The sequence below is a fragment of the Chanodichthys erythropterus genome, chromosome 8 (assembly GCF_024489055.1).
Source record: "Chanodichthys erythropterus isolate Z2021 chromosome 8, ASM2448905v1, whole genome shotgun sequence".
NCBI classification, from domain to species: Eukaryota; Metazoa; Chordata; class Actinopteri; order Cypriniformes; family Xenocyprididae; genus Chanodichthys; species Chanodichthys erythropterus.
In genome coordinates, this window is record NC_090228.1 from 44,944,265 (window position 1) to 44,961,400 (window position 17,136).

The following is a 17,136-nucleotide window of genomic DNA, read 5'->3' on the forward strand; positions in this document are numbered from 1 at the left end:
AGGTGGACCCGTCCATCACCCAAGCTGAAGTCACCGAGGTAGATCAGAAGCTTCTCGGTGGCAAGGCACCGGGGGTGGATGAGATCCGCCCTGAGTACCTTAAGTCTCTGGATGTTGCAGGGCTGTCTTGGTTGACACGCCTCTGCAACATCGCGTGGCGGTTGGGGACAGTGCCCATGGACTGGCGGACCGGGGTGGTAATCCCTCTTTATAAGAAGGGGGATCGGAGGGTGTGTTCCAACTACAGGGGGATCACACTCCTCAGCCTCCCTGGAAAAGTCTATGCCAGGGTACTGGAGAGGAGAATTCGGCCGATAGTCGAACATCGGATCCAGGAGGAACAATGCGGTTTTCGTCCCGGTCGTGGAACACTGGACCAGCTCTATACCCTCTTCAGGGTGTTGGAGGGTTCATGGGAGTTTGCCCAACCAGTCCACATGTGCTTTGTGGATATGGAGAAGGCATTCGACCGTGTCCCTAGTGGCACTCTGTGGGGGGTGCTCTGGGAATATGGGGTCCGGGGCCCCTTGCTAAGGGCTGTCCGGTCCCTGTATGACCAGAGCAGGAGCTTGGTTCGCATTGCCGGCAGTAAGTCAGGCCTGTTCCCGGTGCGTGTTGGACTCCGGCAGGGCTGCCCTTTGTCACCGGTCCTGTTCATTGTTTTTATGGACAGGATTTCTAGGCGCAGCCAGGGGCCGGAGGGAGTCCGGTTTGGGGACCATAGGATTTCGTCACTGCTTTTTGCAGATGATGTTGTCCTGTTGGCTCCATGAAACCAGGACCTTCAGCGGGTACTGGGACGGTTTGCAGCCGAGTGTGAACTGGCTGGGATGAGAATCAGCACCTCCAAGTCCGAGGCCATGGTTCTCAGCCGGAAAAGGGTGGCTTGCCCCCTTCAGATTGGTGGAGTAGTCCTGCCTCAAGTGGAGGAGTTTAAGTATCTTGGGGTCTTGTTCACGAGTGAGGGAAGGACGGAGCGGGAGATTGACAGGCGGATCGGTGCAGCTTCTACAGTAATGCGGTCGATGTACCGGTCCGTCGTGGTAAAGAAGGAGCTGAGCCGTGAGGCGAAGCTCTCGATTTACCGGTCAATCTACGTTCCAACTCTCACCTATGGTCATGAGCTTTGGGTCATGACCGAAAGAATGAGATCCCGGATACAGGTGGTCAAAATGAGCTTCCTCCGTAGGGTGGCTGGGCGCTCCCTTAGAGATAGGGTGAGGAGCTCTGTCACTCGGGAGGAGCTCGGAGTAGAGCCGCTGCTCCTCCACATCGAGAGGAGCCAGCTGAGGTGGCTCGGGCATCTGTTCCGGATGCCTCCTGGACGCCTTCCCGGGAAGGTGTTCCGGGCATGTCCCACCGGGAGGAGACCCCGGGGAAGACCTAGGACACGCTGGAGGGACTATGTCTCCCGGCTGGCCTGGGAACGCCTCGGGATTCCCCCGGAAGAGCTGGAGGAAGTGTCTGGGGAGAGGGAAGTCTGGGTGTCTCTGCTTAAAATGCTGCCCCCACGACCCGGCCCCGGATAAAGCGGAAGAAAATGGATGGATGGATTATTATCTCAATTAAATGTACTGAAATGAATGTATATGTGTTGTGGTTTTCTGGGCAAGTGGAGTAACTATGTGTCCCTTTTGTTTTGATATTTCTTATCGTTCTGATGTTGTTTTACATGTTATTTAATCACCTTTATTTTGTTCACCTTTATCTTTATTTTTTTATAGTGCAAGCAATAAATTAATTGTACATTTTGAAAAAGCGTTTCCATTATATTCAGGTTTTTTGTACATAAATTAGGGTTTATACTAAGTAAACATAGACTGACATTGATTTTTAAAATTAGGGTTACCAAACATTTTCTCCGCGCACACGCGCAAACTGAAATTTTTACAGAGTCTCACTCCAGCCAAAGTCCCAAAGTTGGCAACCCTGGAAAGGTATCGCGATACCCTGCTTTTAAAAACGGTCCGGTTCTTCATTTTATTAGTACCGGTGCTTTGAGTGCCAGCTGTATTTCCTAATGTGCGACAGCAGGGGGCAGTGTGCGTGCAGCGCGCTGCTTCAAAGGCACACTGCGTGCGTGTTTATTCCTCTCAACTGCGCAACGGCTTTTATGGTGACGAAACGAGAGGTATGGCTGCATATACATGTGCTCTTGCAGACCGTCCACAAATTATTGAGAAAGCAGATGCACAAAGCGAAATATGGCATTATTTTGCTTACATTGCCGACAGTCAGGGCAAGCCCACGGACACCACAAAGCCTGTCTGCAAAAGATGTTACAAAATAACGCAAGTGAAGGGAGTCAAAAGCATCTTGCCGACAAACATCCCGATTTGTACAAAGAATTTAAAGAGCGACAGGTTAGTGAATGTGATACCAGCATTATGTTTATGCTCTCAAACATTAAATGGGTGTTATTTATTTATTTATTTTACTCATGCAAGCAGAACTCCGCAAAGAGGTGTATTATTGAGTGTAAGTTTAATAAGTGATATCTGGTTGCAAAAATAAAATTAATTTAAAAATACATAAATATGTGAAGGGTATATACAGTTATTTTAAACCAATTTATGCTTTAATAACATTGCTCTAATTATTTACAGTAATATAATTTTTACAATAATCTTACTGTCAAAAACACCTACATGTATAAAAACAAAGCATAACAGCAAATAATTTACAATTTTATTGAGCATGAAAATAATAAACATTAAAAATTATATTAAATCTAACTCTAACTTCATGGCAATGAAGCTCAAATCCAGAAGTATCAGCCTGCACACTGGTGAAGAAAGAAGTTCTGTCATATGTTATTTATTTACTTTTCCTGCTGTTTTAGGTTTTTGCCATAGTATCATTTAAGTATCGGTATCATGATATTTAAGTTGGGTATCGTATCAAAGTCAAAATTTTGGTATCGTGACAACACTGTATGGCACACTTAACTGGAAACACTTCAGGAGTTTTGAAGCCATCATCTGGTTGGTTGAATTCTACAGGATGTTCGGGAGACGCGTGTCACGTTCTTTAATGGTCTGGAAACGAATGCCATGACACCAAACCCCTCGTGGAAGAAGAACACCATCATGTTTAGGACTGTGAGAATTAGCACTTACCAGGATCAGCTATCAATGATGGTCTATTATTCTTAAGTGTTACCAAAAATTCTTGCCGCCATGTTCGCCTATGCCTAGAAACAGCCCTGCTGACCAAGTACATCATAAACAAGACATTCAAATTTTGCTCTAATTTTCCTTTTATTAACTTCTTTTCTAAAACTCCCCTTGCTTCCTAGATGTCCAAACCCTGAAGATGCCGCAGTGGAAGTTCTTCAGAATGGTATTGATACAACAAGCCATTTCTCATTCAGGATATTGACCTTCTCAGGGATTTCTGACCACATCTTCCTGCACTGTGAGGTTCATCTTTGCCTTGTACAGAACGGCCGATGTGCACTGGTAAGTTTGGACAGTAAATCTTAACTGCAATGCTGCATTACTGAAAATAGCCTTCAAGCAAATTGTGTACTTTTTGCGACAGTTCTTTCTAAAAGAAAACACACTCAACAGCCTTTGCATTGTAGAAAGCATGAATTGAATGATAAATTAATTTTTTCTTGTCTGTCATTTTCAGTTATGCAACCATGGATATAGAAGTAGAAGGCGTAGATCTTTGGACTTCCTCCACTCTGCAGCAATCTCCATGGGTCTGAAAGCTCAGTGAACCTGGTAAATGAAAGATCCTGCAATTTTAATCAACATACTTTTTTATAAATTTAAGTTTTAAAGAACTTCCTTGTCTTTATACATCTAGATTTCAAAGAGAAACTAATGAAAATTAACTTGTAGGTTAAAAAAAGGACTTTGGAGGAACTACTACATTTAACCCAGAAAGTACAAATTAATTCTTTTGAAAATCTCTCTAATAACTCTCTGTATACATGTATTGCTTTATAGTTATAGATGAAGTGTTATTCAAAACAGTATATACAAAACTAAGTTCTTGGGTGTATATGAGTTAAATTTGGGTGGATATTTACTATAAGTGGAATTAAATGAAAGTCTCTCTTTTCTCTTTGTTCAAGGAGTAATCTTGGAACACATTATACCAAACTAACCTTGAATAAAAATTCTTTGCAATAAAGAAAAAACGTTGTGACTTTTGTGAGTTTTAGTTTCATGTGTTTTGATTGAATTAAATATTTTACAGAGTACATAGTATTGCAGAGAATGAACATATCACTCAGAGGTCACACATCTCTTAAAATGTAACTGGTAGTAAATATGAGTTGTTCCACTCCATGTAGTATAAATTTGTCGGCAAGGCAGGCAAGACACGACAGGACAAGACACTGGGTGGGTGGGAGTGTGTTTGTATAAAGCAGGTCTACACAATATAAAGCAGGTCTACACAATAAAGACAACAATTACATGTTCCCCACAGCTAAAGAATAAAAATATGATTTAAAATGTAGATTTAAAAATGTCGAATGAAGAAGCAGACCTCACATGATAGGGGAAGACCATCCCGAAGCCTGGGCCCAGCCACAGAAAAGTCCTGATCACCATTTGATTTGTAGCGACACCGTGTCACAGTTAAGAGCAAGTGATAAGAAGATCTAAGTGCCCTAGCAGGACAGTATGGCACAAGAAGATCACTTAAATACTTTGGTGCACGGCTGGGCAACAAACATAAGGATTTTAAAATCAGCTCTGAATTTAATTGGAAGCCAGTGAAGGGATGCTAAAATAGGGGAGATGTGGTCTTGCATTCGTAATAATGAAGATTGAGGGAGACCAGAATAAAGAGAGTTGCAATAATCTAATTGTGATGTTATAAGTGCACGAATCACAACTTCTGAATTATTTCTTGAAAGAAGATTCTTCAACTTTGCAATAGATCTTAAATGAAAAAAGTTTCCTCTAATAACATCAAAAAAAAAATAAAAAAAATAATAGTGAAGAGTCAAAGATCACTCCAAGGTTTTTGATTTGTTTGCGTACATTAGTTGAGAGAGGACCTAATTGGGCTTCAAGATCAGGGGAGGAATTTGCAGGACAACCTAAAATTAAAAGCTCTGTTTTATCTTCATTTAGCTGTGATTATTTGTCATCCACCTCTTGATTCACATCAAATGAAACAGTGGTGTCAAGCCTTACTGGAAGGTAAAACTGAGAATCATCTGCATAACAGTGATATGAAATGTTGTGTTTCTGAAAAATGTGGACCAAGGGAAGCATATAAATGGAAAACAATAAAGGTACCAAAATCGATCCCTGGGGCACACCACACAAAACAGGTGCAGATGATGAGGAAAAAATCCCTAAATGTACAGAAAAAGTCCTATTCTTAGGGAAAGAAGCAAACCAATGTAATACATTGCCTTTGACACCTACCATACATTATAGTTTTTCAAGAAGATGATATGGTCAATAGTATCAAATGCAGCGCTCAGGTACAACAAAACCAGCGCAACACAAGAGCCTGAATCCAGAGCAAGCAACCCTCAAGAGTGCTGACTCAGTGCTATGTAATGATCTAAAACCAGATTGGAACATGTCCAAAATATTAAAGGAATCCAAATACTGAAGCTGTGAACTTTATATCTGTATATCCTTTATATCCTTTTTTAACTTTATATCCGTAAATTAACTCAGATGAACTGTAATAAAGTGCATGCTCTCCCTTTCATTACTGCTGTATCCAGTATCACTCTGGAGACTGTAAGCTGGATCACGAACAGTTGGTACTGATCCATCCTTGAGTAACAACTTTTTAGCAAAACCTGTTTTGTATTGTACCTCTGTACTGACATTCGTTCACAAAGCAGTCTGGTGTAAAATGATTCGCTGAGACATAAACAAATTTAAATATATGGGGGCACATTCCCTTCAAAAATAAAACTAATCCTCTAATCTTCATGAGTGTGGAAGTACATGATGTCAGGAGTACATGGAGACTGTTATGTTCACTCTTACATCCAACAACAAAACACAAAACACCTCAATCACTTAGTTACGAGACATTATTGTCGCTACAGCTGCTAAAGCCTGGAGAAAATGGCGGACTGTGTACAACTCACTAATTATCATTCCTGAGAATACTTTGTTTCACCAGAAGACATATATAATATCCATACTTGAATGCTTTGAGGGAAACACCTTGATAAAGACTGTATGAGTACAGAGAAACTATTAGCCGGGCCTTTAAAAGAAGATGTTATACTATATCAGCCACTGTATAAGGATAAGGACTTACAGGACCATGGGAGTAATATTGGGTTTTTTGCCACACAATGCCATACCCTGTGTGAATAAATATTCCTTTTCACTTTTTTTATATTGCTTGTGAGAGATAACCATGGTCACGAAGTTCTTGTTGCATACATAATATCAAGCAGTGGGACCCAAGAAACCTTTAAGCTTGCACTTCAGAAGCTACAACCTGTGTTCCCTAAGAAACCAAGGTAATAAGGAATATTCATTGGTGGATCCACTTTTGGATTGGATCCAGCAGTGTTGAACAAGGTCAGTTTTTCTCTTTCTTTAAAGGTGCTTCATAGTTGACAAAGATGAGTGGAATAAATGCTTTGAATGAAGTTTAATTCTGATTTTCTTCTCTGCTGGTACCATGTACTCCAAGTAAGAGATTCAAAATAATAATAATACTTACATAATCCATTACATATGTCCTGGTTCACAGACTGTTGTTCAGTGGTTTATGAAGTCAGATTCTGGTGTTAATGGGCCACACTGTTCACACTGTTGACGTGAAGTCAGAAGAAACATTTAACAAAGCAACTGGAATGATGGAAAAGGTCAGGATTTACTACATCACAAAATAATCATCAGAAATATAAATGCATAATGTACCATCCGAACAAAACCCTTCGCTTTCCTACAGAACCTGTCCAGCATAGTGCTTCTGCAGTTGCCCTAAAGGTGGTGGGACTATGCTTTTAAATGAATGAAAGTTGGTGTACAAACGTACTGAACAACTCTGAAGAAGATGGGCTTTCCTAATTTAGAGCTCTTCATAAACTGTAAACCTTTCTACTTTTCCTCGTTCATTTTTGTGAATGTTTACATCCCTCTAAATGTGTGTGAGCACGACGCTACTACAGTTGGCTGAACAAATTTGAAATTTAACAAATGTGACAAATGCAACCTCTGGAAGATGAAGTCTTCAAAATTGAAGCCTCTTACTTAGTAAGGAAAATGATACATATGAGAAAACAGGGAAGACGCTCAAGTTATTCAGAGTTAATTACCACTTTGAAGAAATTATTTTAACCATTTTAATTTAAGGACTCCATTCAGGCAAACAAAATCAATTGTATTAAATCCCTAATAAATGTAATATCTTTACTTTCATGCATTTTAATAAAGTATTAAACTTTATTTTAATTATTGCTCCCATATTCTGTGGTGAAATTGAGATGGAATAAATAGATATTTCTATTAGTTAGATCTCTCTGTAATCAAAAATTAAATTTTGATCCACAAATTTTTAATGAGTTTAAAATATTCTAAAGTTCTTTACAATCCTTTGTAATATGAAGACCAAGAGTGACTTTATTCTTGACTGAGAATATCAGTGCTTTGTAGATTATTGAACTGAGAGCAGTTCACACTAGATATAAGCCAGAAACTCTTGAAAAACGGTATGGATTGATAAGTTTTAGAATCTCTGATTCATCCCATAAATCAATATGAATGTTTTTCTGTGTATATTTCTATTAGTTTTAACGTGCAGACAGGACTTTTATTTTGGTGCGGGGGTGTGACGCCAAAAAACTGCGTCGCGCTCCTGCTGCATCTGATGTGATTCGACTGAAGAAAGGCTTGTGTTTGTATTCTTTTAAAGTGATTAAAATAATGCAACCATTTTAGACAGTTTATAGACAACTGTGAAATGGTTATTATTGTTGTTAAATGTAGCACTGTAATGTATATAATAACAAGAATGAACGTTGTTTTTGTTAGGGTAGTCTGTGAATAAGCTTTACTAACAGAAAAGGGTTCGATTGAACTAAATGTAAACAAACACACATGTGAAACTAATATAACAAAATATGATGTTGTTTATTCCGATGTTCAGCTGTGTAATGTATTAATTTGTGTTCTTCATTTGTAATTCTAGTTTAAAGTGTTTTTAGTCTAATCAGGTGATTTAAGTCCATTAACTCTCACTCTCTCACCAGTGCATTGAACTACTGAACTAGAGCTGATTGAGACACACCCAGAGATTTAGTGTGGATTTATTTTTGTTTCTGTTAATTATTCTCATTTTAAACAGGACAAACGCACAGAAAAACTTCTGGTGAAGTGACTGAGATCCATGTGACACACTATTATAAAGATGGCATTTATTACAGACAAGAATGAAGACATGAGGATTGAAGAAACATTCAGTGTGAAACATGAAGAAACTGAGACACTAACAGGTCAGTTTCATTCTCAAAGCTGAAATCAATCATTTAATCCTTATTAAAATGTCCAGATCTACAGAAATGAATGATATTTTTGAATAATGTCATATGAGTGTCTTAATTACAGTGGTTTTTGGGTCACCTCATGTGGACATTTCACACTGAGCGCTTCAGCGTTTTTACCAGCTGCTGATATTTGAAGAATGTTTAACTTTGGGTAAAATGCAGCGCTCATCACTGTCACTTTACTCAGCTGTCCAATCACAGTGGACATTAATTACCTACAAATCAAAGTGTGATCGGGTCTTTTCTGTGGCTGGGCCCAGGCTTCGGAATGGTCTCCCCTATCATGTGTGGTCTGCTCCTTCATTGTACATTTTTTAAATCTACATTTTAAATTAGGATTACACATCCTGCTTGTACAATAGATGACAAAAAGCATAGTAACAAAATAAAATTTATAACAAGAGCCAGGTCAAATACTTTACATTGTATTGATATTTTTATATATTCGCTAAAACCCAGCGTAAGCTCATTCAGAAATACTGGTTAATTTGCAGAAACCTCTAAATGCCACTTACCTTTGTCAGCAAAAGCATCTAAGTTCACAGAAGAACCAAGTGGTAGACTCAAATCGTGTGATTTCAAGATGATTGACGGTGTGCATATGATCCAACATTTAATTGCGGATCTGGAAGTTTTTATCATGTTTTGTCCATCGTTACAGTGCCGATGACAGGATTTTGCGAGTAAGTAAACACAACAGTGTTCCTTTGGTGCTGTAAAACTGACAGAAATGGACGTTTTACTGTCTTGTTGTCCAAAGAGTTAGACTTGGAGAAAAAAAAGCACACATGGACTCAAAGACAGTAAAATTGGTTAAATACTAATTAATTGACTAATATGGCATTTTGAAGGTAAGACATTTCAATAACTGAGTAACCCTTTCATTACCATTAAAATGCGCAACCGTTTTGCATGTCCATCTAGCACATTAACATAGAATGTGTTTTTCCATTCCAATGTGCTACTTTTACATTGTTTTTCTGTGTGAACATCCCCTTAGAGGTTTTTATAATGTAACTCTTTTCAAATATCCAGCCCCACACTCTTACCTCGGCAAAGGCAAGACCTGCTTGCTTTGTAGTGTTGTGTAAAATGTGACAGGGGCAGCCATGTACATAAACTGCTGTTTTTCTGTAGAACTCTTGGTGCAATTGAACTGTGTTGTCCAATGTTTACGACTGCATTGTAGTTGGTCACCAGGTTTGCACACATCTCAGGAGGGATTTTGATCCACTCCTCTTTACAGATCCTCTCTAAATCCTTGAAGTTTCTAAGAATTCTGTCGAATTCAAACTTGCAGCACCCTCCACAGATTTTAGATAGGATTAAGGTCTGGAGACTGGTTAGGCCATGACCTTAATGTGCTTCTTGAGCCACTCGTTTGTTGCCTTGGCAGAATATTTTGGGTAATAGAGTGCCTCAGGGATGACGCAATTTTGTAGGCAAAACCCGGAAGCGAGTTAGCATTTTAGGACTTCCAGTTCAATCACCATAAAGTCTATGGGTTTTTTGAATGGGTTTTTGCTAAATTGCCTGAAATAAGGTCTGTGGTTAACAAAGCCTCTAAATACTTTCACGTTTTGATCTATGACATAAAACACACCAGTTATAACCCACTTGTGATTTTTTTAAACTTTTACTGCGTCTTAAAATCGGCGGTTACTAACAAATTGCTAAAAGGTACTACTTCCTTTGGCGGGGACTTTAGACGTCATCATTAAAAACGGGACATTTGGACAGCATTTCTCATGAAAAAGTGGATAAGTATTCATAACAGCACAGATCATAATCAGCGAGCATGTTTATAAATAAAGTTGTTTTCTAAATAAAGCTTGAGGAAGTTTGGTGGTGGTGACGTTGATCCGCGACCATGGTGTGCTGTAGTCCGTTTATAGCCTACTGTTAGCCTTTTATATCTGATGACTTTATTTAGGCTTCAAAATCTATAAATGTTGTGTTAACTTGTAAAGATTATCTTGATAGACAAAACGTGTAAGTGTCATAACCCTTTGTCAGTCCCTCCAGAAAAACGCAGAATTTTTTTGTGATTGTTGCGGGATAAAATGCTTGATTTTGCGGCACGTTTTCTTAAAAAATGCAATGGATATTTTTGCAATTTTATGCGATGAAATTGCGGGAACTTGCAAAAACTGTGGTTTGATGAAAAACAGAAAAAAATAAAAGGTGATTCCCCCAACACCCTGTTCTCACTAGGCTACTACTTTAATGTAAAGAGTAATTTCCTATTTCTTCCTATGATAAGCAAGCATACTAAATCACAGAATATTTAAGTTCTCATTCTGTTTTATTTCAGACCTTAATTAACACATGGCTCAAACTTACAAAACATTGAGTCAAACAAGTTCTGTAGCTTTACAAAAGGAATGAGTTTGTAGAAAGGTGCTATATAAAATAAACATATTATTATTAATATCCAACAACTATAAAAATGAATAAATAAAATATTTTAAAAATGTGTGCTTCTTCCTGCCTGCTTCCGCTGCTGCTTTAGCCATCCTTGGCGGTGGCAAAGTGAAAGTGGTTTTCCAGCGTCAACACGCAGTTGCACGGAGTGCAAAATATTTTGCCCCCACTGTCATGTAACACACCGGGAAACTGCTTCGCGCGGTCTTTTGCGCTTATTTTTATTGGCAAATGAGAATGATTTGTGTGCTTCATCATGGTTTCATGGTTTGCAGATGATGTTCACGTCGCGTAATTACGTCACTTCACAAGGTTCCCATGGCAATAGGGGGTAAATAATGGCGCTTTACTAGTGTGAAGTAAACGCAACATTTTTCAACTTTCTGCTAAGATATATGTGACTTTTTTGCAACGAAAATGCAGGGATTATGAAATCATGCTAGCCCGCATATATTTTGCTTGCTGAAATCGGCAATTTATGCAGCGAAAGTGTGGCGTATTTGAAAAAATGCGACCCCCGCATAAATATGCGGACTTTGGCTGATGCATGAAATCAGGCGATCGCATAATCGCGTTTTTCTGGAGGGACTGCTTTGTTAAACACAGAGCTTATTTTCTGCGATTTTCCAAAAGTCTTTGGGGAAAAATGCATAGGCTTTCAACCGAGGGAACCCGTGCGCTGCTAACTTTTGGGTTGGCCTACAAAAACGCGTCATCCCTGGGGCACTCTATTGTCATGCTGGAAGGACTGTAGGGATGGGGTTCTTGGCGTCATAGTCAGCATTTCTCTCCCTCCAAACATGGCGAGTTGAGTTGATGCCAAAGAACTCAATTTTGGTTTCATCTGACCACAGTACTTTCTCCCAAGCCTTCTTTGGATCATTTAGATGTTCACTGGCAAACTTCTGTACAGGCCTGATGTGCCTTTTTGAGCAGAGGGACCTTGCGAGCACTGCAGGATTTCAATACATTGCGGCGTAGTGTGTTACAGATGGTTTTCTTAGTGACTGTGGTCCTAACTGCCTTGAGATCATTTACAAGCTCCTTCCGTGTAGTTCTGGGCTGATCCCTCAGCTTTCTCTTCATCATCCTTACCCCACGAGGTGAGATCTTGCATGTAGCTCCAGACAGAGGGTTATTTTGTGTTTCTTCCATTTCCGAATAATCACATCAACAGCTGTCTTCTTCTCACCAAGCTTCTTGCTGATGGTCTTGTAGCCCATTCCAGGCTTGTGCAGGTCCACTGTCTTGTCCCTGATGTCCTTTGACAGCTCTTTGTTCTTGCCCATGGTGGTGGAGAGGTTTAAATTGAAGATACAGATTATTAGGACAGGTGTCTTTTATACACATAACGAGCTGAATTAAGAGTACATTCTTAAAGTGACGGGACTAATATGTGTTCGACATGGGCACATAAACAAAAAAAGAAGGCAGAATTCTTGCTGGTTGGTAGGGGATCAAATACTTATTTCACTTGATCAAATGCTAATCAATTATAACTTTTATATATTTTTTTTCCTGGATAAATTTGATGATATTCTGCCTCTATACATTACAATAAACCTTCCATAAAAATTATAGACTCCTTTCTTTGTAAGTGGGCAAACTTATGAAATCTGCAGGGGATCAAATAATTATTTTCCCCACTGTAGAAACATTTTTTTCCAAGGTTGATGTTTTCATTTACTTGTGTGTGTTTTGAGCTGGTTTCGGATGAACACTTTAGAGTCATTCTCAATTATTCATCTGTTGTCCAAATGACCTCTACTTTAACAATTATCAAATGATGAACATGACAGTTATCAAATGATGCTATATCATCTTACTATGTTTAGGTGGTTGTAGGGGGTTTCTTTACACAACATAATTTGTGTTTGCGTTGCTCATAGAGTGCTTAGCCAGCTTTTGAGGAACTGGTAGCCATGCAACAGACAAGTGACCAATCCTGAGTAGCAATGGTACTTCATGTATTCTACCAACATGATTCAGCACGTTTAGACAACCTTGCTGAGAATTCTGGGATGAGAACGGTTTATAATCGTTCCGTGCTGTACCAGACTCAAGTGGAAACACAACTGGAACCATTCCTTACCATTCTAAGAACCGTTTGACCCGACAGTGGAAAAGCGGATATAGTCATAGGCCAATAGAGTTAAGCCATTCGGCAAAGCAGGCTCATCATCATCTTGCTTCCTGCAGTACTTGGCTTTCATTGTTCAAATGTCACCTTTTCTGTTGGGGGGTAATTCATGTACACGAAATTGTACAGCAACAGCATCTCTTACTTGCTCACAGCAGCGTGTTGTGTATGTTTTAACAGTAGCAAGTCCTGTCCTTGCTCTGCAGCAGCAGATCTATTCCACCAAGAACAAACATATCAACATTGTATTACCCATTACCATGCCAAACACTCCAAGAGTTGTCATGACAGAAATACAAAGTTCTAGATGGCACAGGCTAATAGGTCCTTTAAATCAACCTGCTCATCACATTGTTATATATAGGACACGGATGATTGTTTCCTGCTGTATCGATAGCCAATGAGCTTGTGTGCTCAAACTTCAAAATACTTTGGTAGCATTGCCTTAGCAGTGCAGCATGCTTCAGAAACCCTCCTCCTTCCCCAGCTCCACCTGTATAGATCTGCTATGGGTAATTCATGTACACTATTTTGTACAGAAGCATGTCTTACTTGCTTATGGCAGCGTGTTGTGTATGTATTGGCAGTAGCAAGTCCCGTACTTGCTCTGTAGCAGTAGCAATAACCTACAGCAGCAGCAATAAAAGCAGCAGCAGCGTAGCAGATCTATTCCGCCATGACCAAACATATCAACATTGTCATACACATTACCATGCCAAACACTCACGAAGTTGTCAGAAATCTATTTGGCAGTATATTTGCAAAAATGCTTTTCTGTTTCCTTCAAAACAAAAAAGTTGCATCATAAATGACACAAGTGTGCTCCGGCCAGAGCGTTTAGTGCAATGTGAGTGCGGGTCAGCGGGGGAGTGGGGACAATCGCCAGGGCACGGTAGAAGGAAACTGTGCCTAGTATGAATACACTTTTAATGTCTGTTGCTTTGTGCCATTTAAACTGGTGTTTACTTTTAATTGTCTTTTTTGCCTTAGACCTGATGGTGCTGGAAGAGGATAGTCAAGATCTGAATGGCATGAAAGAGAAAGATCTGAATGAGAAACAGCATGATTTCATAACTGAAGAAAAATCTTTTAATTCCTTGCAGACTGAAAAGGCTTCCACACAAAAAGCTCAAAATACAGAAACTATCAGTCAATTAATCTGCAAACAGTGTGGAAAGAGTTTCTGTCAGCATAAAAACCTTGAAGTCCACATGGGAGTTCACAATGGAAAGAAGTCTTACACCTGCCAACAATGTGGAAAAAGTTTCAACCAAAAAGGACACCTTACAGACCACATGAGAATTCACACTGGAGAGAAACCCTACACATGCCCTCAGTGTGGAAAGAGTTTTAAACGTAAAGACCACCTTAAAGGCCACGTGAATGTTCATACTGGAGAGAGCCATTTTACCTGCAAACAATGTGGAAAAAGTTTCAAACGAAAAGGACACCTTAAAGTCCACATGAGCGTTCACACTGGAGAGAAGCCTAACACCTGCCCTCAGTGTGGAAAAACTTTCAAACGAAAAGGACACCTTAAAGACCATATGAGAATTCACACAGGAGAGCTCCCTTTCACCTGCCAACAATGTGGAAAAGGTTTCAAAATAAAAGGAACCCTTAAAGACCACATGAGAGTTCACACTGGAGAGAAACCCTACACATGCCCTCAGTGTGGAAAGAGTTTTGGTCACAAAGGACAATTTAAAGCCCACATAAGAATTCACACTGGAGAGAAACCCTACACATGCTCTGAGTGTGGAAAGAGTTTCAACCAACCAGGAACCCTTAACATGCACATGAGAATTCACACTGGAGATAATCCATTCATATGTGATCTATGTGGAAAGAGATTTAGATATAAAGGAACCTTCAAGTACCACATGAGCCTTCACTTATGAGAGAACGGTTTTATATGTCATCATTGTGGAATAAGACAGAAGAACCTTGGGTTCATGTTATAACTTATACCGGAGGGAAGCCTTTCATGTGCCATCGATGGAAAGACTTACAGAAACAAAGTAAACCTCAAGGTTCACATAAGAGTTTTGTTATAGAGAGGTCTTGTACCAGCCCTGAAAGCCCTGATATACTCACTGCAAAGTTCTTTTCCAGTCTTTGCTTAGTGGCAGCAGACTTAAGTGAACATCTCGAGTGTTGCATTTAAATTAATGTGTAAATATGTGCTGTGCTTTTTCCTTTCAGTAACAAAATAAATGTGGTGGGAAACGTGTAGCTGTGAACACTTCAGAATATAGTGATGTGGATTTGTTTGCACCAGATCAGCAATTCAACTCCCCAGTCACATCACATACACAATTATACAGATTGCTTTAAATCAAGCAGCTTTACAGTATTAAACATGAAAAAACAGAGATGGTGAATAAAATTATAACTCTACTATAAATCAAAGACTGTGCATGCACTTTTGTCTTCTCCGTTCTCAACATCTTTATTCTCTATTCTCAACTTTATTCCATGTATGAGAGCCTTAAGGAAAAAATGCTCAAACTATGGATATTTTAAAAGTATTAACTAAAACAAAATGGGGTGCAGATTCTACTGTGCTCTTACGCCTCTACAGAGTTCTAATAGGATCTTGATTGGAATATGGAAGCATAGTGTGTGGACTGGCAATGGTATCTTATTACAAAAGTACTTGATAAAATACGTCATCAAGGAATACGTTTGGCCTTAGGAGCCTTAAGGAATACTCCCATACAAAGCCTCTATATAGAAGATGGAGAATCATCCCTTCAAAATTATCCCTTAATCCAGTTTGAAGCTGTCCTTGCAATATGCAATCAAACTTAAGGCAAATTGAAATAATCCATCTTATCTTTCGGTATTCCAACCAGAACGCCTTTACTTATATTAAGTTAGACCAAAATATATTAGACCTTTTGGTTTATGTATCCACATCTAGATTATATGGATTATATAAAACGGCTCTTAATGCCCTGTACCTCCCTGGACTCTGGAAAAGCCAACCATTTTTTGGACTCTGAAACAGCACAAAAAGACAGAAACTCATCCAATTGAATACCAACAGAAATTCTTAGAGCTAAGATCTTCATTTCCGCTACATAGAACTGCATTTACAGATGGATCAAAGACCAATAACAGTGTATCGGCAGCAGCAGTGATAGGAGATCAACAATATGGCATTTGAATTCTGGAACAAGGCTCTATTTTCACAGCTGAGGCTCGAGCATTACTTCTGGTTCCGGAAAATATTGAGAAGGGTCAAGAACGGGACTTTTTAATTGCCTCTGACTCAAGATCATGTCTTCAAGCACTTAAATCCTTAAAGACTAATCACCCCATAATTGTTGAAATCTGAACTATATTCAATCTTTTAAAGAAGGAAAGCTTAATTTTTTTTTTTTTTTGCTGGGTTTCAAGTCACATTGGACTTAATGGTAACGAGAGAGCAGTCACGACTGCCAGGGATGCGCTTGACCTGGAAATATCAGACTGTCAAATACCACCTTCTGATTTTAAACCAGTAATTAATTTATATATCACTAACAAGTGGCAGAAAGAATGGCATGAGAATAAAAAATAAGTTGTATGAAATAATAGTATAAAAAGTACCTTCCATAATTTCAAATCAAGACATGATCAAGTCGTCTTCACTAGGTGTAGGCTGGGACACTCAAGACTTACCCATGGGTTTTTATTAATAGGCGAAGTTCCTCCTTTATGTCTCTCATGTAAAGTTCCTTTGACTATTAAGCATATTCTGTTGAATTGTAATTTTTATGATGCTGCTAGAAAACGCTTTTATTCAGAAACATGATTGAATGGAATATTTCAAAATGTACCACCTGAATGTATTTTAGATTTTCTATCTTATGTTAAGTTGAAGTGTTTTATATAATGTAAATTTTATGGATGATACTGACCTTTTTTTGCCATGTAAATAGCCATGATGCTAACATGGTGTAAAAACTTAACTCTACTATAAATCAGCCCTAATTAAAGAAGATTGAGCCCCAGAGGACACCTACCTATTACATAATCACCACGGACCAATAGTAGTTCAACCTGCCAACATTAAGGGTGCTTT

The 17,136-nt window shown here is 39.1% G+C and overlaps 1 protein-coding gene across 1 annotated transcript; it reads left to right on the forward strand.

Moving 5' to 3' along the window:
- The first annotated feature begins 7,827 nt into the window (after nt 1-7,827).
- On the forward strand, nt 7,828-15,440 carry LOC137025028 (gastrula zinc finger protein XlCGF57.1-like). Its single transcript, XM_067393040.1, has 2 exons — nt 7,828-8,449; nt 14,055-15,440. The coding sequence occupies exons 1-2, from the start codon at nt 8,365-8,367 to the stop codon at nt 14,963-14,965; spliced, it is 996 nt and encodes a 331-aa protein (XP_067249141.1). The 5' UTR covers nt 7,828-8,364; the 3' UTR covers nt 14,966-15,440.
- Nucleotides 15,441-17,136: the final 1,696 nt, after the last annotated feature.

Excerpts from the sequence above, each read along its gene's own strand:
- LOC137025028 (XM_067393040.1), top strand. The coding sequence starts at position 8,365 with ATGGCATTTATTACAGACAAGAATGAAGACATGAGGATTGAAGAAACA. Across the intron at positions 8,450-14,054 it reads AGAAACTGAGACACTAACAG|ACCTGATGGTGCTGGAAGAG; the intron begins GTCAGTTTCATT and ends TTTTTGCCTTAG.